The 22,454-nt window shown below is 39.8% G+C and overlaps 1 protein-coding gene across 6 annotated transcripts in view; it reads right to left on the reverse strand.

Annotated features, from left to right (window-relative positions):
* The window catches only part of TAF4B (TATA-box binding protein associated factor 4b), a 187,915-nt gene extending 166,375 nt beyond the window's left edge, over window positions 1-21,540 (reverse strand). For all 6 annotated transcript variants that reach the window (XR_014074863.1, XR_014074862.1, XM_081562719.1 and 3 more), the window contains exons 1-6: window positions 20,756-21,540; window positions 11,572-11,717; window positions 9,921-10,028; window positions 3,774-3,935; window positions 3,549-3,671; window positions 1,469-1,558 (exon numbers count right to left, since the gene is read on the reverse strand). Coding sequence is in view for 4 of the 6 variants with exons in the window: in XM_081562719.1 (XP_081418845.1) it covers window positions 1,469-1,558; window positions 3,549-3,671; window positions 3,774-3,935; window positions 9,921-10,028; window positions 11,572-11,717; window positions 20,756-21,098 (972 nt within the window). In the remaining 2 variants the exon portion in view is untranslated. The remainder of the gene's footprint in view (window positions 1-1,468; window positions 1,559-3,548; window positions 3,672-3,773; window positions 3,936-9,920; window positions 10,029-11,571; window positions 11,718-20,755) is intronic.
* Between the last annotated feature and the right edge of the window lie 914 nt (window positions 21,541-22,454).

Genomic DNA, 22,454 nt, shown 5'->3' on the forward strand with positions numbered 1-22,454 from the left:
GTCTTTCCCATTCTGTTGTTTTCCTCTATTTGCACTGATCACTGAGGAGGGCTTTCTTATCTTTCCTTGCTTTTCTTTGGAACTCTGCATTCAAATGGGTATATCTTTCCTTTTCTCCTTTGCTTTTCGCTTCTTTTCTTTTCCCAGCTATTTTTAAGGCCTCCTCAGACAGCCATTTTGCTTTTTTGCATTTCTTTTTCATGGGGATGGTCTTGATCCCTGTCTCCTGTACAATGTCATGAACCTCCGTCCATAGTTCATCAGGCACTCTGTCTATCAGATCTAGTCCCTTAAATCTATTTCTCACTTCCACTGTATGATCATAAGGGATTTGATTTAGGTCATACCTGAATGGTCTAGTGGTTTTCCCTACTTGAATAACACATAGTAGGTACTTACCTATTCCCCTTCTTCTCTCCTACAGTGTCTCCAGTGAGTATGAAACATAGATTCATATTTACACAGTTGTCAGTGTCACACAGAGCACCTACAGCTCGCAGACCTTTTGCACTGAAAGCACCTAAGAAAGAACTGCTGCTAACTTCTCAATCATGAGGGATACCTGGAAATGTTATCTGATGTTCAGCATCATCTGATGTTCAGCACTGTGCTGACTCTTTAATCTCTCCTTCCCCAGGCCAAGTCTGCTGTGGCTAAAACACTCTCAGTTCAGATCAGATATCTAGCACCCTCTTAATTAACATGGTCAGCCTCCTGGTGACAATTTCTACTATCTTAATAGCCTTTGGAAAGTGAGGTGCCCTACCCCCTTTCCCACTCTTCTTTCATCTCCATGAAGTCTCATTCCTCTCCCCTAGACAACCATGCCAAATTCTTCTAAAGGCAACTCTTTATTCTGTTATTTCAAAATGTATGGGAGGACTCTGGTTTACTATAATCCCAGGTCTTTACTAACTTTATAACTTTCAATTCAACTCTTTTTCAGCTACTAAATATACAAAAGGAACCTATTTTTTCAGTCTGCCAAACAAAGCTCATGTTATCAAAGATATTGTTCTCCATCAAAATCTATTTAATTCAATAAATCTTAGAGAAGAGAATGTCTAACATTATAAATTAATTTTTAAGAATAATAGCTTTCCCCCACCCAAAATATAAGTTTTCCCACTAAATTTGGCACCACGAGGTTGACTATTTCTGACAGTAAGAATCAATAGGACAAAGAGACCCTATGTTTTTTAAGTTAAGAATCTTTCAGGATACAAGCACTAAATAATCATTAAGTTATATTCATGAATGAGATGTTCCTTTTGTTTTCCCAGCATGTTCCAATCCAAAGAATATGGATTATAAATGTGCTTTACAGATTAACAGATTACAACAGCCCTAAGAGGTTTCTCCTACTGTTACTATCTTCATATTAAGTTACTGTCATATTGAAATATTCAGATTTTAAATTAAAGTAATCCAATCCAAACAATTTTTTCAAAGTAACATATAACTTTACCTTAAGGAAAGGAACTAGGTGAGGCTGAGGTGAAGACTTGAGTTCAACATACAGTTGTCTAGTAAACTCTTCTGCTTCAATTTTTGCATCCTGAAGAACAGGAAAAAGAAAAACACTTTTAGGTCTACAAATATTTCACAAGAGGAAAAGTGTGTAATTCATGACTGGAGACATAGCAAGCTTCCAACAGCAATAAAGTCAAAGTCTATCATTAAATACAGGTGGTTTTTTTTTTTCCATGTCCCCTACAAAGTGAATAAACAGATGCTTTTTTCATATGGAATATAATGAAGCAATTATTATTATTTTTTAAGATCTCAGTAAGCAAAGTGAAAGTGAGATGAGAGCTGGCTATATGGTAAGGTGACAGTATTAAGATCACAGTCTGTTAAGAACAAACTAAGAAGTAAAAACACAGGAGTCCTACATTACTTAGGGCAGAAAACTGAAAAGTTACCTAGTGTGGGGGCTTTGGATTTTGTTTTGTTTTGCCTTCCTAATTTTTAAATTACTTTAATTGTCACTGGACTGTATTTTTAGAATGCTATTACAAGGCCACCATAATATACATGCTGTTGTTTCAAAGGGCTTAGGAACCCTTCCATATCGCTTTGGACTCTAAACATTGCACCCTCTAAATTATTATTATTATTAAATTATTATTAAATTATTATTAAATTTATTATTAAATTATTGCACCCTCTAATAATGTGAGGTCTAAATTATTCTCACATTAATACTAATCATTTTGGGCCTTTTTCAGTGTGCAGAGATTTGCACCAATGGTACAAAAGCAACACTGAATAAAACTGCTGGCAGTTTTAAATAGTTGTCATATTCTACATTGCAAAGCAGGTATGGTAAAAAACAAAAAATAGAACCAGTTTGACTTGAAAATGCTTTGACCGAACAGTAAAATTTTAATTTTACCAAATCTCAACACTTTAGTAGACATGTTTTTAAAATATTGCGTGTAACCTAATGGGAACCACACACAGAGCAGGCCAAAGTAAGATACTCAAGGAAAAGCTCTTTCCATTGAGCTGCCAGATGCATTAGCTGTGTTTTGTTGGTTTTTTTCCTCTCCTTTCCTGGAAAGAATATCAAACCAGCTGCAGTTATTCACATTGGGGTTATTTTGAGAGACATTCTCTCAAAAGGAAAAAAACAAATGAACCAAGCCTGTCACTGTAAGGAAAACAACTGTCAGTTTTTGCTGCTAATGATAAAAATCAGAGCTCTCAAGCCAAAATCAGAATTTTGGAAGATATGTAACCATAATCCTGAGTTTGATAGCTTCCCTGTACTGAAAAAATTTTCTGATGCGATTGTTAGATTACAAGTATGATTTTTTGATATTTTAAAAAACAGATCTGTTAACATTTGGAAGATCTATACAACCCACTGAACCAGTTATTTTCCAGATGACCAAATGTGAGCTGTTACAAAAATCATACGTGGGTGAAAGACCCATTCAAGGTACAAGATAAACCAGTGGACTATAAAGAATATACCTATAATGATCTGGAGAAAAGCTCTCAAAATACTTTCTCAACCACCTCTTTCCATGAGGCCAAATATTCCCCAAATAAGTTTATCTGACCAAAAAAAAAAAGTCAACCTTCTCTCCAAAGCTGTTTTTAAGCTAAGAGAAGCAAGACTAGCAAACAAAAAGTAATACACACTCTGCCCTTTGAATCCCCGCGTTCCGCGTGAGCAGAATCGCCGGCGCAGATTCAACCAGTTAAGGCCGGAGTACTACAAGATTTACAACCCGTGATTGGTCGAATCCGCAGATACGGAGCCCACAGACAGGAAGGGTCAACTATGGGACTTGAGCATCCGGGGATTTTGGTGTCTACAGTGGGTCCTAGAATCAACCCCCATGGATACAAGGCAATGACCAGATAGACAAGATTTATGACTCTAAGGTTTATAATCATTACAGAGCTTTCAAGAAGCAAAAGTAAAGTTTATCCAAAAATCCATTTAAGGTAAACTTCATTTAAAAATATTTATTTATTCCCTATTTAAAACCAGTTGTATGGATACTTACAGAGGTTTTATAGTCTGAACTTACCAAAAGTTGCTCTACCAACTTCTTCACATTCTGCCCCATCTCCGGGGACTGGGATCCACTACAGGCTAGTTTTATTAACATTGCGAGGAAGTTCTTACATTTCTTCACATTTTCTAGCATCGTCTAAACACAGAAATACAAACACTCACAAATGTTAGCTAGAAAATAGAATTCAAGAAAATGTGTAGAGTGCTTGATTTACGTAAGGTGCAAGGGAGAGCTTACCGGAGAAAGGTTGGCCTGAGCAGCGGCCGAGTTCTCTGTTTTGAGATTGAGCTCATTTGAGAGGGCAGATGCTGTTCCCAAATTTGAAGGCTTCAGGGTCGTTACAGTATTCACGGGCTTTACAGGAGTAACTGTGACCACGTTAGCTGGCACAGCCACAGACTGAAATTAAAAGCAGTAGATACTGAGATACGTGTTACTATGCTATGTATTACGTGGGTGCCTCATTTCACACTTAAGACTACAGATGGATCTTGACTTCCTTGCTTTTGTATTATGCTCTACTGCTGCTGCTGCTAGGTCGCTTCAGTCGTGTCCGACTCTGTGCGACCTCATAGATGGCAGCCCACCAGGCTCCTCTGTCCCTGGGAGTCTCCTAGCAAGAACACTGGAGTGGGTTGCCATTTCCTTCTCCAATGCATGAAAGAGAAAAGGCTCTACTAGTCTAAGGCAATGTAAAATCATTTACCAGCTCTGGATTCTAGTACTTCTGGGTTTCACTCTCACCTATTATTAGGTTTCATTTCATTTCTGGGTTTCATTAACTACCTATTTTTCATTGACACCCAAGCATCCACTTCAGATAAGTTACTTAATCTTGCTAATCTTCTTGATTCCTGTCTGTAAGAAAACAAGGATAACAATGGTACCTACTATCCTGGGATTGTTTTTAAAAAACAGTGCCAAGCGCACAGTCCTCAAATATATTAATATGTCTCCAAAAAGGATCTGAAATAGTAAGTTTTTATATGGAAACACAGAATTTCCTATTCTGCAATATTCTGTTTTTTATTAAGTACAAAGCTGAGAGATCTACTGATCATCTTATATTCAGATAAGCCGCTTTTATGTAGACTTATTAGAAAAGAAGTAATATTTTTGAAATTTGTAATAACAAATATTATGCGATTGTGTTCTTTTCACATGGAAAAGAATCTCAGTTGTTTCTTCCAGCCTCTATTAAATGAAGAGTGATTACAGCACCACCTGCAGGATAAAAAGTTTAACACAAGAAATCACAAATCAGGTAATAAATATTTGAGACAAACATATTGAGATAAAGTACTATGCAGTTTCCTCTGAATCCTTTTGGGGATTTTCTAATAAACTTTTTTAGGTTTATACATAGTATGTTTTGTACTCTGCCATTAATTCTCTGTACTACTATATTTAAGAAAGTGATGTTGAAAACTTCAGCTTTAGGACTGATGAGAGGAGTTCCTTGGGGGACTACTGTCCCTTTTCCTTATAAAGCAAAATAAGGAAAATCTCAGGAAGAGTCCTATTTTTTGTGAGTAGAAGCATTTAAAGCGTTTCTACTTCCCTTGTCAATATTTTATCCTGTCTCCAGCACAAAATCTGTCCTTTGTAACTCTTTCTAATATAGCTGCTACCTGTACCTCACCTGATACTTGCACCTCTCAAGAGGCATGGAGAGTTACACGATCACAGCCTTACGCTATGTGTAATCACACTGCTGTAATGGATGACCTGTGTTAATCATTAACTCTCCATATGCTAGACCAGGCAATGCTATTGCCATGCTTTTCAAGACCACACTGGCACTGATAGGCAGGTCTAGGGAACAGGAGAGAAAAAAGCTTGGGTATATGTGAAATAAATTGTGAAACATCAGTTATACATAGTCTGTGAAATGAACTGTATGCAAATTTAACAGACTACAGAGAGTCATTCAGGTTCTAGACCCTCATTTCTAAGAAATGCCTAAAATTGGGATCACAATAAACTGTGGAAAATTCTGAAAGAGATGGGAATACCAGACCACCTGACCTGCCTCTTGAGAAACCTGTATGCAGGTCAGGAAGCAACAGTTAGAACTGGACATGGAACAACAGACTGGTTCCAAATAGGAAAAGGAGTACATCAAGGCTGTATATTGTCGCCCTGCTTATTTAACTTATATGCAGAGTATATCATGAAAAATGCTGGGCTGGAAGAAGCACAAGCTGGAATCAAGATTGCTGGGAGAAATACCAATAACCTCAGATATGCAGATGACACCACCCTTATAGCAGAAAGTGAAGAACTAAAGAGCCTCTTGATGAAAGTGAGAGAGGAGAGTGAAAAAGGTGGCTTAAAGCTCAACATTCAGAAAACTAAGATCATGGCGTCCAGTCCCGTCACTTCATGGCAAATAGATGGGGAAACAGTGGAAACAGTGGCTGAGTATTTTTTTGGGCTCCAAAATCACTGCAGATGGTGATTGCAGCCATGAAATTAAAAGATGCTTACTCCTTGGAAGGAAAGTTATGACCAACCTAGACAGCATATTAGAAAGCAGAGACATTACTTTGTCAACAAAGGTCCATTTGGTCAAGGCTATGGTTTTTCCAGCAGTCATGTATGGATGTGAGAGTTGGACTATAAAGAAAGCTGAGCACAGAAGAATTGATGCTTTTGAACTGTGGTGTTGGAGAAGACTCTTGATAGTCCCTTGGACTGCAAGGAGATCCAACCAGTCCATCTTGAAGGAAATCAGTCCTGGGTGTTCATTGGAAGGGCTAATGTTGAAGCTGAAACTCCAATACTTTGGCCACCTGATGCGAAGAGCTGACTCATTTGAAAAGACCCTGATCCTGGGAAGATACTGGGAAAGATTTAGGGCATGAGGAGAAGGGGACAACAGAGGATGAGATGGTTGGATGGCATCACTGACTCGATGGACATGAGTTTGGATAAACTCCAGGAGTTGGTGATAGACAGGGAGGCCTGGAGTGCTGCAGTTCATGGGGTCGCAAAGAATCAGACATGACTGAGTGACTGACCTCCGAAAATGGACACAGATATTATTCACTAATTCACTGATATTTCTACTGCCTTAGCCTACCACTGAGGAGCAACCCAGCTTAAAATATGCATCAGTCTAAATTAAGAAAAGTTATGCACACACTATATGGAAAGAGCAATGGTAGAAAAGAATGAAACAACACATATATATATCATTTTGGAATAACTATATGTACTAAATCTTTAAGAAACAGATACAATTTAAAAAACTGATAGGACTTCCCTGGTAGCACAGTGGATAAGAATCCGCCTGCTAATGCAAGGGACACAAGTCTGACTCCTGGTCCATGAAGATTCCACCTGCTGCAGAGCAACTAAGGCCACATGCCACAACTGCTAAAGCCTGTGCTCCTAGGGCCAGTGCTCTGCAACAAGAGAAGCCCGGGAACCGCAATGAAGAGTAGCCCCTGCTTGCTGCAACTAGAGAAAAGCCCATGCAGCAACGAAGACCCACCCAGCACATCCAAAAATAAGTAGATGAATATTTTTCAAAAAGATAAAAGAAATGATATACTCAAAGTACTGCAGAAGAGAAAATCTTTCATAAAATAATATTATGAATTCTTCAACTTCATATTTTCCTGGTGCCTCAACATCCCACATACAGGCTGTGAACACCTCGCCCAGGTGACCAGGTGACCCAGTGTGATAAGGCTGATCCCTGCCACAAGTTCTCTTTCTGCCCTCCGCCCTCCTAACTGTGACCTAGTGCCATTCAAACACACCAGTGACATTCAATCCATACGAACTCTCAACAAAGGCGCTTGCCGCCCAGGCCCTCACTCTCTCAGATCACCTGTCTGGTTGAGCCTGCCCCAGGTCTCCTCCCACACGCTCCCCTGCAGGGCGTGCCACGCCCCCTCTTCTAAGACCAGTCAGTATAATAAAACTCTTTCGCTTTCACATACCTCCCTGTGATGGTATTTGGTGTCCACATCTGACTGATCATCAAAAAAATCCCCTTTTAAGAAACATAATTATTTCTTACAACACAGAGCAGACATCAGTAGGCGTCAATTTATGCTCTTTGGCCCAATGATCTCCTTAGAATAACCCAAGGTTGTGGGGAACCTAGAGTTTGGGACAACCAGCATAGAGGTAATAAAGAACAGCTTCCAGAGTCAGACAGAGACCTTGACTCAAATGCCCCTCTGCTACATATTAGCAGAAATCATGCAAATTTCTTAACTTCTCTAAACCTATTTTCACACACATAAAGTGGAGATAATACTTCCTCATAGAGTAGTCACAGGACGAAATGAAATGAGATGAGGGATGTAAAACACTTCAAGTGTTCAACACATTAAGTGCTCAATAAATGGTAGCCATTATTAGGGAAAAGAAAAACTATGTTTAAAATCAGATTCACTGCTTGTCATCTCTAATGTTAGAGGAAGTAATATGGTTAAACAATTTTGAAACCTTAAAACACCATGTTTGATTTACAGCATGGGATTTCACATAACATGTTCCAGGAAGATGTACCTTCTATACAGCAAAGGAAGGACAACAGTGGTCCCATGACCATGGGATCCACTGATTGTATCATATCTGGCAGGACCCAGAAGCTGCCTGCTTAGTTTAGAACAGCCTGCAGAAACCAGGTGAAGTGTGAACTCAGAGACAATATTCTATGTAGACAGAATTCCACCCTCCATCTTCTAAGACTTAGGTGTACTCACTGAATCAAAAAATTTTATATGGGCAAAAACATGAAGAACCAAAAAATCAAACAGTAGAAGGATGAATGGATCTACTTACTACTACTCCCCAAACACACTGGGGGTCTCTGTGCTTTCCATTCCTGCCCACAGTGCACATGCTTTCACCAAAGAACCTAACAGGAGTCCCTAGGAAGCAGACACTATGGCTGCCTCCTGGGGACTTCCAGGTTGCATTATCTACCAACCAGCAGGAAAGAGAAGAGTCATTATCATGACAAAGGTAACAGACCTGACATCTGGAATAAGGAGGGTTGCTTTTATACAGTGAAGGTCAAGGAGTTTATGCAGTGAATCCAGGTGATTCACTTACTGGCTCTTGGTTATTTCCTTGTCCAATTATGCTGATAAATGGACAAGTGCCACAACTCTTCCCTAAAAAGACTGTCATGGGGTTTCCCTGGTGGCTCAGTGGTAAAGAATCCGCCTGCCAATGCAGGAGACATGGGCTTGATCCCTGATCCAGGAAGATCCCACATGCTGCAGAACAACTAAGCCCGTGCACAACTATTGAGCTTGTGCTCTAGAGCCCAGGAATCCCACCTACTGAGCCCACGTGCCACAATTACTGAAGCCTACGCACCCTAGAGCCTGTGCTCCACAACAAGAGAAGCCACCACAATGAGACACCTGTGCACTGCAACTAAAGAGTTAGCCTCCATTCTCTGCAACTAGAGAAAAGCCCACGCAAAGCAATGAAGACCCAGCAGAACCATAAAAAAAGAAATAAACTTATTTAAAAAAAAAAAAAAGACTGCAATTTGGACCTCAGATCCCTCAAGGATAAAAGTCTGATCACACTACCAGTTAAGACCCAAAAGAGTTGGCAGTTAAGTGTGAGAGGAAATCAGAACGGATCGTGGAGGGAAATGATGATGTCAGCTGCAGCAGTGGGGACTGTAGTCCACCCTACTAACTTCCTCTTCTCTGCTTCCCCAAGGAAGAAATCTATTAGAATCCAAGGAGAGTTGGTTTCCAACGTGTATGAGGACATAGGTCCCAGTGCTTCAAGGAGGAGACTGTGATATACCATCACAAAGAAAGATATGTGTTATCCTAGCTGTTGGGGATGCTACTTAGAGAGATGACAGCTGTCAGTTCCTTCAGAATCTGTCTCAGCTACAGAGCATTACCTTGCCATGAACACAACTCTCCCTGGAGAGTCCACATCCAGTGACTGGTCACAAAGGGGGGATTGTGGTTCACCCAACCAAGATGGCACTCGGTGAGACAACTCTTGACAGGCCACACTTGCTCCAGGGTTCCCCATCAGGGTGGCCAAGGCATTATTGGGCCTGCATTTAGTTCAAACTCCTATTCTCCTTCCCTTCCACAGCTATCAATCCTTTATAAACATCCCAGACACCAAAATTCTGTCCCAGCATCTGCTTATAGACCCTGAGACACATAAACATTAGACACACTTGTATTAATTTAATACATTCAAATAAACATGATATTCCAAGAATATACACCATGTTCATCTTGTGTTTCCCATACTTCCACTAGTTCCTAGTTTAATAAGTGTCCTCATATATCAGTGGATTGTTCTCTTCAGGAAATAGCTAACAATAAATAATAACGAAATATGAGAATACAACCACAAGTCACAACTTACTTGCACTGGGGAAGGCTTCGGAACAGAGGTTACCACAGTAGTTCCTACTTGTGCCAATTGTTTAACAGGTGCCACTGCCACTTTCTTGATTAACTGTGAACTAGAATTCTTGGGGGAAGGGGGAGATGATAGGGAATCATCAGTATTAGTAATCTAAAATCAATCAGTATTAGAGCAAACATCCAAACACTTTACCACAACAAACTTCTTTGTTATAACTTGCTTTATAACCTTATGAACTTTATGCATATTTTCTACTGTTAACCTACCTAGTAAATTATTACTAGGGCTTCCTGATGGCTCAGCAGGTAAAGAGTTGATTTAATATTCCTAAATATCACAGTATTTCAGCATTAAAATCTTGAATTTTACTCTTTGATTCTCACAGAAAACATATTCTTTTTTTCTGTCATTTCCATTGCTGATATCCTTTCAGTCTTTTTAAAAAATATCGTTAAACTTTTTTTATTGTGATATAATAGAAATATAACATTGCATAAGTTTAAAGTGTGTGATGTGTTGATTTGATACTTTATATAATGCAATATGATTCCCTAACATGAATGGGAATTTATATAATGCATTTATATAATGCAGTGATTCCATAACATTCGCTAACATCCACATCGTATCACATAATTACCATTCCTTTTTTATTGAAGTATATTTGAGGTACAATATTATATAAATCTTAGGCTTACAATATATTGATTCACAACTTTTAAATGTTATACTCCATTAATAACTATTTAAAAATATTGTCTATATTCCCTGTGTTGTACAATATATCCATGTAGCTTATTTACTTTATACATGGTAGTTTGTATCTCTTAAATCTTCTACCACTATCATGCCCCTCCCCTTTAGATTCTTATTTAATATGTGATTATAAACAAAAGCCTGCTAACCTATCTTCTCAACCCATAGCAAACAAGAAAAGGAAGGAGTAGCTATCACTGATACAGAAATAGAGAAAAGGACCAGTTGAGCACCTAGAATCAAATTAGGGGAGCACAGAACGCAGCAGGTTGGGACAGTTGGCAGAGATGATATTACCACAGAATACAATGAACCTTTTTATCAGGATGAGCCTGATTCATCAAGAAATTACTATACTACATTCTGTATTTTCTGTTTAACCAAAGAAAGATGCCCATAGAAATATTTTTTATAACTCTGACACACACAGGATAAGCTTTAGATACCTAGAAAGATGATGATCATGTATGTAAAATAAATCACCTTTTAACAATGCCAAGTTAATGAAATATTACAGTAGATTTCTAATTTTTTAAAGCTAACTCCTGTATGATATGGATAAAAATGAATACTGTAAACTGTAGTGTTAATGTCTTACCACAAATTAAAATTGAAGCAGAATGGTTATTTTCTTCCCATTTAGAGATGCAAATAGCCCTTTGAACATTCCCTTGAGGACAACAAAATCTGAGTATGAAGATTAAATTTTTAATTTTACCAAATGACAAAACCAAACATCTTGATAAAATTAACATATTCAAGGAAAGTAGCTTAATTCAAAAAGTTGAGCAGAATCATCTTCTATTATTTTTACTGGCAAATACATACACACTTATATGAAGATAATTGCTAGAAAACTAAGGAGGATGAAGAAAACATTAATGTATACTACCGGCATGGTACAGATTTTGACGGTTTGCGTATTTGCTGGTACAGCTGGCCTTGAAGTTATGTTACTTGTGGTCTCGGTTCTTGTTACAGCTTGCTGAGGAGATACCAGCATCAACTGACCACTGTTACTTTTGATCAAAACGGTTCCTATAGTTAACAGAAAACAAAACGTGAGCTAATAAATGAAGCATAATCTTCATATATTTTGTTCTTCCATTTCTTTCAATGCTGTAAAATGCTCTGAATAAGTGAATAATTAGTACATACTGAATTCCATGTCTACTAATTACAATATATAATACAGAACAATGTTGTTACTCAAAGCTATTTAAAATATTAAAAGTCTAAATGTATGGATGAGATACTCCTGAAAAAGGCAAAACACTTTTCCTCATGACATCAAACTATTTATAAAGCTACAGTTAAGACAGTATGGTAACAGCACAAGACTATGCAAACTGACCAACTGAATAGAATAGAAAATCCCCAATAGCCTCCAGATAGGTCATATGAAATTTTTCTAAGAGTACTGCAGATCAGTGAGAAAAAGAGCTACTATATAATTAGTTACTTTTATGGAAAAGATGAAACGTTCCACACCGTGCACAAAAACCCAAGGACATCAAGGATACAAGAATAAAAACTTTTAACCTCTAAAACAATGTAGAAAACTGTCATTCTGAACTTGGAATAGGGAAGAATTTCTTAACTAAATAAAGCTTGATACATACCACTATATTTTTAAAACTTCTGCTCAGCCAAAGATACCATGAGGTAAAAAGACAAAGCACAAAATTGGAAAAAAAAATTTAGTTCACATATATTCGAAGAATGAACATCCAAAATGCACAAAAGAAACATAGATACCAATGACAGGGAAAGATAAATTAAGACCACAGTGAGAGATCACTTTGTGTCTGCTTAGGGAGACAAAAATTAAGAAGTCCATTGACAATATTAAATGTTAGAGAGATGTGTAGCAACAATAACCCTTAAAATCTTGAAGCTGGTAGTCTAGTTTGGTACAACTGCTTCATTTAACTCTACACAACTGTGCCAAACTGGTTCCCATTTGCATACCCTCTCACCCAGTATTTCTACTGTAAAGAAATTCTTGTCCATATAAGTAGTAGGTACAAGCAAGAATATTCATAGCTGGAGTTCCATTCCTGGAATGGCAGCATGAAGAGCTCCATAAAACCATTCCCCAGCAAAACAAGCATAACTGGTGAAAATTATTTTTAAAAACAAGTATTTAAAGTCTTCAGAAATTGCCCAAAGGCATACAGAAAACGACTAGACAGTTTATTAGAGAGAATCTACTAAAACTCAGTAAGAACAATAAGAATCTGTGGCATCTGAACCATGACCTACCCCCTCTCCCTTCTCAGTTTAGGCAATGTGGCCAACATAGGGTGCCCCTCTCTCCCAAGCTTCCAGTTGAGGGCTATGTTACTTTTCAGGGACAGTATCTTGCATCTCTGCCACCTCAAGCTGCATACGGAAGAGAATAAATTGGAGACAAGTGTATCCAAGAGTTTCCAGGCTTCTTGTTTTACTCATCCCTACTCATAAAGGTAAGGCTCAACTGAGAATACTTGGGCCCCCATCACCCTCACCCCAGCTCTTTCATGGAGTGGGAGTTCCATGATGGAAGAGGTGAGCAGAGCAGACTAGAGATTACCACCCAAGCCCAGTACCCCACTTGTAAAGTAGAAACATCACTCAGAAAGAAGTATGCCACTGTCCTGAGTACCTGCTCCAAACATCTCCCAAGAGAAACTGACTTTATTTCAGAGTGTGGGAAAAGTCAAACTAAGGGCATTCTCAAATACAATGAACAATTAAAAGAAAGGCTTTTGGTATCTTCCTAACAGATACAAGCTATGCTAAGTCACAGGTCTATCTCTGGTTTACCAGAGAGAACAAGATAAAAAACAAAACTAAGAAGGGCCCTACTGGGGTCAGAACCTCAAGTAATGACCTCAAAAACTACTTCCTGTAGATGAGTCCATATTTAATTGAATTAGACTGTGAAGCTAGTTAGGCCTTAGGGTGCTGCTGAAAATAAGAGGGTAACTAGCAGTGAGTGGAGTCTAGGCGTGATACCAGCAGAGGCAGAAAGCTTAACAGAGCTATCAGAGAAAGAACCAGTCAAAAAGAGCCCTGCTAAAACCTCTGTCATCCCAGGGAGGCTGTGCTTATGCCTAAAGCTGTGTCCTCCAAGGGAAACAGATGTCATTAAAATAGTTCAGCCAGACACTTAAAAAACAAACAACAATAATCCACTCAAGGGAGTAAAGACCAATACCTCAAGTCACTTTGCTAGTTTTTAAAAAATATTTATTTATTTGCCTGTGCTGGGTCTTAGTTGCGGCACATAGGATCTTTAGTTGTGGCATGTGGAATCTAGTTCCCTGACCTGGGATCTATTTCCGGGCCCCTGCATTGGAAGCATGGAGCTTTAGCTACTGGAAGTTTCAATATATTAGTTTTAATTTAAAAATTATAGGACATGCAAAGAAAAAAGAATGACACACAGAGAAAGGCAGGCAACAGAAACCACCTATGAGTGAAATCAGATGTTAGATTTAACAAAGACTGCAAAGTAACTGTTATAAATACGTCAAAAGACTAAGGGAAATCATGCTTAGAGAAGTAAAGGAAGATATGATGATGATTCTGTCATCAAGTAGAGAACACCATTAGAGAAACAGATATTACAAAAAAAAGAAATTCTGTAATTATAATGCACAAAAACTAAAATAAAAATTTCACTAAAGAGGCTCAACAGCAAACCTGAATGAGCAGAAGATAAGTCAGTGATCTTGAAGACGGTTCAATAGAGATTACGCAATCCAAAGAATGGAGAGAGAAAAGAATGAAGAAAAATGAACAGAGCTTCACAGAAACCTGGCACAGTGACAGGCACATCAACACAGGCCTAATGTGAATGCCAGAAGGAGAGGTGGGAAAGAAGTGGGGAGGGAAGGAGAGAGAGAAAGGAGCGGAAAAATATCCAAAGAAATAATGGCTAAAAGCTTCCCAAATTTGGTGAAAAATAATCTGAACATCAAAGCAGCTCAACAAACTCTTAAGTCTTGAATTAGCCAAAAGGTTCATTTGAGTTTTCATAAGGTGGAAAAACCTGAACGAACTTTTCGGTCAACCCAATAAGATAAATGCAAAGACACATCATGATAAAAATGTACAAAGACAAAACCTTGAGAACAGTAAGAGAAAAATATACAAGAGAACTGTGTTAATAGGATTAACAGCTAACTTCTCATCAGAAACAATGGAGGCCTGACATCAGGAGTATGACATATTCCACTTGCTGGGGAAAAAGGAAAACAAAAACAATTATCAACCAACAATCAGATACTCATTGAAAAATCTTTCAAAAAAGGAGACAAAATAAAGACATCCTTGATTGGAACTGACATATACACACTGCTGCTGCTGCTGCTAAGTCGCATCTGTCATGTCCGACTCTGTGCGACCCCATACACGGCAGCCCACCAGGCTCCTCCGTCCCTGGGATTCTCCGGGCAAGAACACTGGAGTGGGTTGCCATTTCCTTCTCCAATGCATGAAAGTGAAAAGTGAAAGTGAAGTCGCTCAGTCGTGTCCGACTTTTAGCGACCCCATGGACTGCAGCCTACCAGACTCCTCCGTCCATGGCATTGTCCAGGCAAGAGTACTGGAGTGGGTCGCCAGTGCCTTCTCCGATATACACAATAGTATATATAAAATAGATAACTAATGAGGACCTAATGTATAGCACAAGGAACTCTACTCAATACTTTGTAATGGCCTATATGGGAAAAGAATCTAAAAAAGGGTGGACATATGTGTATGTATAACAGACTTACTCTGCTGTACACCTGAAATTAACACAACATTGCAAATCAACTATATCCCAATAAAAAGCAAAAAAAAAAAAAAAGAAAAGACATCCTCAGATAAAAACATAAAGGACTGGGTGCTAGCATCATATAGAAAATACTAAATTAAGTACTTCAGGCTGAAAACAGACTACAGAAAGTAAATCCTTGTATTTTAAGAGAAGGATAATTTAAAGTAATAGCTTTATAACCTTCTATCTTAAGACACTGGGGAAAAAATAAACAAAAATGACAGCAAGCAGACGAAAGAGAATTAATAAAGATTAGAGCAGAGGTCAGGAGAATAGAGAAACAACTGAGAAAAAAAAATCAAAAGTTGGTTCTTTGATCAAAAAACTGACAAATCTTGACCTAGATTAACCAAGAAAAAAGGGAGAAAAGGCTCAAACTGCTAAAATTAGGAATGAAAGAGGGGATATTACCACTAATCTTACAGAAAGAAGGATTCTAGTTGAATGCTATGACCAACTATAAACCAATAAATTAGATAAATAATATGAAATGGACAAATTCCTAGAAACATAATAAACTACTAAAACTAGCTTAAGAAAATGGGCAACCTGAATAGACCTCTAACAAACAGATTGAATGAATAATCTAAAATAGTATCTGCAAGATAAGCTCAGTTCCCCATGGCTTCACTGATAAATTCTATCAAATATCTAAGGAAAAATAAATTGCTAGGTCTTCATAAATTCTTCTAAAAAACAGAATAGAAAACATGTGTCAATTCATTCTGTAAGGTCTGTATTACCCTTATATTAAAACCAAAATATCTTCTGTATACCAATGCAAAAATTCTCAACAAAGTACTAGCAAACTAATTCTGCAACATATAAAAAGTGTTATAACCCATGATCAAGTGATACTTATCTCAATATGCAAGGTTGGTTTAAGACTCACAGCTAGCATCATACTTAACAGTGAAAGACTAAATTCTTTTACCCTAAGATCAGGATTCCTGAGATGAGGAACGCGACAAGGATGCCTATAATCACTACCACTTCTATTTAACATTGTACAGAGAGTTCTAACCAGGGCAATGATACAAGGAAGTAAAAGGCATCCAAAAGACAGTAAAACTATCTATTCACATATATCATGATCTTGTATATAAAAATCCAAACAGATCCATGAAAAAAAAACCTATTAAAACTAATAAGTGAGTTCAGCTAGGAAGCAGGATACAAGATTAATAAACAAAAATCAATTGTATTTCTATACATTTCCAATGAATAACTGTAAACATAATTAAGAAAAAATTCCACCTACAATAAGATAAAAGATAATACACTTTAAGAATAAATTTAACAAAAAAGTTCAAAAGCACTATCTGGAAACTACAAAATGTTGTTTAAAGAAATTAAAGATCTAAATAAATGGAAAGACATCTCATGTTTGTGGACTGAGAGACATACCTACTTTGCAGGATTGTTAAAGAGATCAAATGAGACAATACTTCTGAGCAAATTCATGAATTTTCAAGTTGTTGGTAGTAGTTGATATTAATGCTGAAAGGGCAAATGTGAGTCAAAGTGACTTCACAGCCCTTGAAATCCAAACTGTGGCTGATACATACGGTGAGCACTGAAAGTGAAAGTTGCTCAGTTGTGTCAGACTCTTTGCAACCCAATGGACTATACAGTTCATGGAATTCTCCAGGCCAGAATACTGGAATGGGTAGCCATTCCCTTCTCCAGGGGATCTTCCCAACCCAGGGATCGAACCCAGGTCTCCCGCATTGCGGGTGGATTCTTTACCAAGATGAGCCACTGGGGCACTGTTGACCACTGAAGACAACTGCCAACTCCTTCCATGGTGTCAAGGAGTACTGGGACAACCATGGGAGCACGTGATCATGTAACATCCCTCTGATAAAGCTGGAATGAAAACAAGAACCATAAGTTTATCCAGGAACTGATTCAGAATTCGAGAAAGATGCAAAACCTACGCCATGTCTCAGCATGAAGGAGTTGATGAAAAAGGACCTGATCTATTTCATCAGCAACTTTCACAAACTTTTGTACAGTAAGACTATGGAAGCAGAATTTATGAAGCACAGTTCATAAAAGAACTGTGACATAAAAGAAGCAATCAAGTCCTTCCTCATCACTCTCAAATACATGATAGAAGAGGCACAGGATACCAAAAATGAAAAGAGCCAAAGTGTGGTCTGAATCCCACAAATTCATAAAAGAGAAAAGACTGAAGAGATTACCAAAAATATTCCACAGAATAATCTTCAGGGCTTTGCTACAGTTTCTTTCATTTCCTCACAATGCCCCTCCTTTTGTTTCCAGCTCCTGCTCCCAAGAAAAACCTGTGGTACATATGTACATTTTAAAAGAATAGTTCAGTTCACAGAGGAAATTTTGAAGTAAAGAGAAATCCAACACAAAGAATTCATTACCTTGGAAAAATCAGAGCTGACTCCTATGTAATTTAAGCATCCTTGAGTAATCCTCTGCTAATCCTTGGCCTATAAAAGAACTAGTACAAGACTGATAAACTCTTTAAAACATTAATCAGTGTCCAAATGTTATTTTAATCAGTGTTTCTATGTCATACCTCAGGTTATCGGTTATCTTATTGTGCACCTACGAGAGTGCAAACCTGAGTATGCTCTTCTGCTACACTTGAGCAGAAATTCCAAAAGCTGCTCCTCTCTAAGTAACTCCTAGAGACAATTTATCTCCTCTCTTTTGTGGCTGTTTCTCCCACAGCATGGGCTTCCCTGGCAGCTCAGGGGGTAAAGAATCCGCCTGCAATGCGGGAGGGAGACCTGGGTTCAATCCCTGGGTTGGGAAGATCCCCTGGAGGAGGGCATGGCAACCCACTCCAGTATTCTTGTCTGGAGAATCCCACGACAGAGAAGCCTGGCGGGCTGCAGTCCATGGGGTCGCTAAGAGCCGGACACAACTGAGTGACTAAGCACAGCACCCCCACGGCATAACAAGTGTCAGCGTGGTGCAGACTTAAGCTGTGGTCCTGGCTCGTTGCTCTTTTGCTCTAGCAAGTTTTAGTTTTGGTTTCTCTGTGTAATAAAAAGATTAGGCTCTAAAATTCTATAAATCACCTTTTAACATTGCTACTCAAGGAGGCATATCATACACGCACATCAAGTGGTAAGCACAGTGCTGTGGAAAGAGTCAAACAAAGCTGGATTCAATTTCCCTCTGATATCTATGAGTTGTCTAGCACTGGACAAATTATTTACCCTTAGAAAACTTCTTTCTTATTTGCTATCTCTTTTGACCAACAAACAAAATAATGTAAATGTATAAAAAGTGCCCAGCGATATAATATTGTATGTCAACTTTACCTCAATTTTTATAGCACAGTATGTTCTCAATAAGTGATCGGGTCCCTCTTACCAGGAAGTTCCCACTTTTGAAAGTTTTCCTCTCAATACTTTTCGATCATTTCTGAACAAATTTTGGTGACTAGATAGGAATTTCATTTTTAACAAATCAGGAGTACTTCATCTAAACACATTCATAACTACTTTATAAGAGGGTATGTAGGGTGACAATTTAGAACCAGCAGAAAATACATTCAGTGGAACTGCTTGATTGAAATGTACAGGAGCTGCCAGGAGATCCTGGCACAACAGAAAGCCACATCAACGAGTCCGTGAGTCCCAGCATTCAGAAAGCCAGTACTGTCTTCCAGAGATGACTCCTAAACCACAGAGGTTGGCTTATTTTCTTTATTTTAAACCTCCAAGCGGACACAGTCCTAGGAACCAGTATGGATGAGGTGGATCACACAGCCATAGAGTATGTGACTGGAAACCTAACTTATTGTGTGATATTGAGCAAAGTATTAATGTATATTTTAGTGTTCCTCTTGTAAGGTTTTGTTTATTTTACCAATTGAGGGGAGACCTTGAAACTATATATGAGCAGTAATGTTGACTAAGAGCACTTTGTGAGCACACTCGGGTTTACTTTTTGTTGGAATTTGTAGACAGTGGGAAACTGACCTCAGCTCTTTTGAGAAAGATAATTTTTCCAACTGCACAGTAACCCTGTATAGAAGTTAAGAAAGAAAAAAGCAAGCCCTGCAGGGACTGGTTAGTAGGAAACAATGTCCTACAAAAGACTATAGTCTCTGTCCACCTAGTTCCTGTGTTCTGTACAGGGTTAATTTATGATGATTCTCTTAATAGATGATGTCCTTCCAAAACATTAAAAAAAAAAAAATGTATCCAGTGGAGCACACAGCCTAAAGTGTAAGTACCTCCTGTACCATACAGAACTAAAACACAAGTTCATCAAAAGTTAAGAACTAATTTTTCTACAATGTTCCTGACCAAACAGAACATTAGCTACAAAAGAGGCCTCCTCATTCTGTTAAGGGGAAACTGACATCATGTGAACCAAAAGGTTTCCATTTCTTTACCACCTTTGCTGGTCAGAACTCCCACTCTGCTGCTAAGCAAAACACATAGAATACAATAAAATTACCAGCAGAATGTTTTTCCAAAGAAGAGAAAATGTGCCTTTTCCTCCCACAGAAATTCCAAGTGACTTTCACTGGAGGCAAGAAAACAAGATAAAATACTTACACACCTTCCAGCATATTTACAATACGTAAGTCATCACAAAGCAAAAACTTTGCCTCAGTCAAGAAAAACAGCCCTACAGAGTACACTTTAGTATAAAAAGTAGTCACAGGCTCATTAACTGCAGAATTCACACACTGCTTCACAAATAACCTCCTGGCTCTGACCTGTCAACTTTGGCAGGTTACAATCATCACACCTCTGAAGATTGTGCGGGAAGCAACATTATTCATTTCTGGTACTAGAAAGCAGTAAACTTATTTAGGCTTGATTCAATTTAAAATTCTCTTTTGGTCTTAACACACAAGAACCTTTTAAAAACACTTTTTTTTTTTACACAGTAATCTAAGTGTGTGGATATAAAAACTGACCCTTTCTCCACAGGAAATAAAACTTGAGCGAATCTCTATCTTCCTGAATCTAAGAGCAGTGCCTCAAAGGCCCTCTCGAACATGCTGCTCCAGGTTTTACTGTGGCCCCTTAGGTGAAAAATGCTTTCCTTAAATATGAAAAGAAAAACTATGCAGTAAGGACTCAAAGAGGTTATCTCCACTGTCAAGCCAAATCACTGCCCCGCAAAGTCGAGACGTTGAAAGGTTCTCCGAGCTGAGTGGTTTGGAACTCCCAGCGACAAGGTGCGATCGGGGGCTGCGAAGTGTCCCCTGTCACAGCCGGCTGGCCCACTAAAGCTATCAAGGTGAGCCACGTACCTGGAGGAAGCTGCAGATTAGCAGGCAATTGGATTGTGGTGGTGTTGGGGGCTTTCACGGCGACGATCTGAGGAGATGGCAGACGAGGGCCGTTGCTGAGTTTAGGAAGGGCACTGACAGGGGCCACTTTGGTCAGCAGGGTCCCCACGGGGGACCGCAGCGGCTGGGACGCCGAGGAATCTACGCAGACACTGACAGGAGCCTTAGTCACGGCGCCCAAGGCCACCGGAGTGCTCTCCACCCGGACGGGCAGAGCCGCTGCGGGGGCCATGGTCACGGTCCCGGAGGCGCCCACACCGGCGGGGGGAGCGGCGCCGGCCGGCTCCGTGAGGCCCGCGGGCATCCCCCAAGGTGGATCAGCGGCAGCCGCGGCACCGCCGTTCCGGGAGCAGAGGCGAGGGGAGGCTTGACAAGCGGCCGCCGACTCCGGTGCAGTTCCAGCTCCACAGCATCGCTAGGGAGAGGCGCCGGGGCCGCGACACAGGAGTCAGTGACCGACGCCGCGCTGGACAGCGGGACCCCTAGCGTCCGCGCGGCCCCGCCGGCTGCCACACCTGCTCGGCCGCTCGCCGCTTCCTCGGCGGCGCTCACACGTGCGCCGGCTCAACCCGGCGCCTCAGCCCCGGGACCAGATGCAGCGGAGGCCGGCTGCCCGGCTCCCGGAAGGGCGTCACGTCGGCTCCCACCTCCCACTGAAACTCGGCGTGGCGGATCCCCCGCCAGAAATTTCAAACCTACGAAACCAGAGCGCCCCGAAGCCCCCTACGCGCGCTCCGCACGGCCCCGCCGCGCGGCCACGCCAGCCATGTTTATATAGCCACGCGGAGACCTCGCGCATGCGCACAGGCCGCCGCCACCGCCCCGGGCTTCCCCCGGAATCCGGCCGCGTGATTGGCCACAGACTGGAATCGCGCTCGTGACGTCACTAGGGACGGCTCCAGAGGGCGTTAGAATCTTCCCCTGAATCGGGAGGAAGGCGGGGCGAGTTGCCAAAAGTCCACCACGTGGAAAGGGCCGACCGCACTTGGAAAACTGCGGCATCCGCGTTCTGCTTTCTCTTTGGTGTCTCCGGTTGCGTGTTCCTTGAAGAGCCAAGACTGTGTTTCCCACAAGCTTCTACTTTTTAAGGAAATGATGTGGAGGACCGATTTCAGAGAGCAGTAACAGTAAGAACTCAGTCACGCTTCCTCACTGTTTTTCTGCGGGTTTAGCTCCAAAAGCATCGCTAGAATGAGCTTTCCGTTTGACACTTCTGGGGGAAAAAAAAAGCTTAATGTCCCTTTCTTTTTTTTTTAATGTTTAAGCGTGGCGTATAATTTTACAGTCGGTAAAATGTGTTTATTTTCCTATAATTAGAGTTGAGCTGACCCAAGAAAAAAACCGTTTTCTTCTCGGAGCTGCTCTACCGGACTCTTTATCACCTCTAAACGTATTTAAATTGTTTACATGTGTGTCTACTTGAAAACTGGGACAGTGTCTTTTGATTCCTATATCCTCACATTCTAGTGTTTAGATTTTAAGTGCTGTGTTATTCTTTGAATAAATGAAAAGTGTGTGGTGAATGAATCAATAATACAATCAAATACGGAAAAACTTGCCCCTTAGATCTAATCAGAGAAGATGCCTTGATTTCAGGCTATTGTCCTCATACTTCATGTTTTTAGGAACCTGCTCTATACTGAATGAGATTATAAAAGGC

The sequence above is a fragment of the Giraffa tippelskirchi genome, chromosome 14 (genome assembly GCF_054371585.1).
Source record: "Giraffa tippelskirchi isolate mGirTip1 chromosome 14, T2T-mGirTip1v1.2.pri, whole genome shotgun sequence".
NCBI lineage: Eukaryota > Metazoa > Chordata > Mammalia > Artiodactyla > Giraffidae > Giraffa > Giraffa tippelskirchi.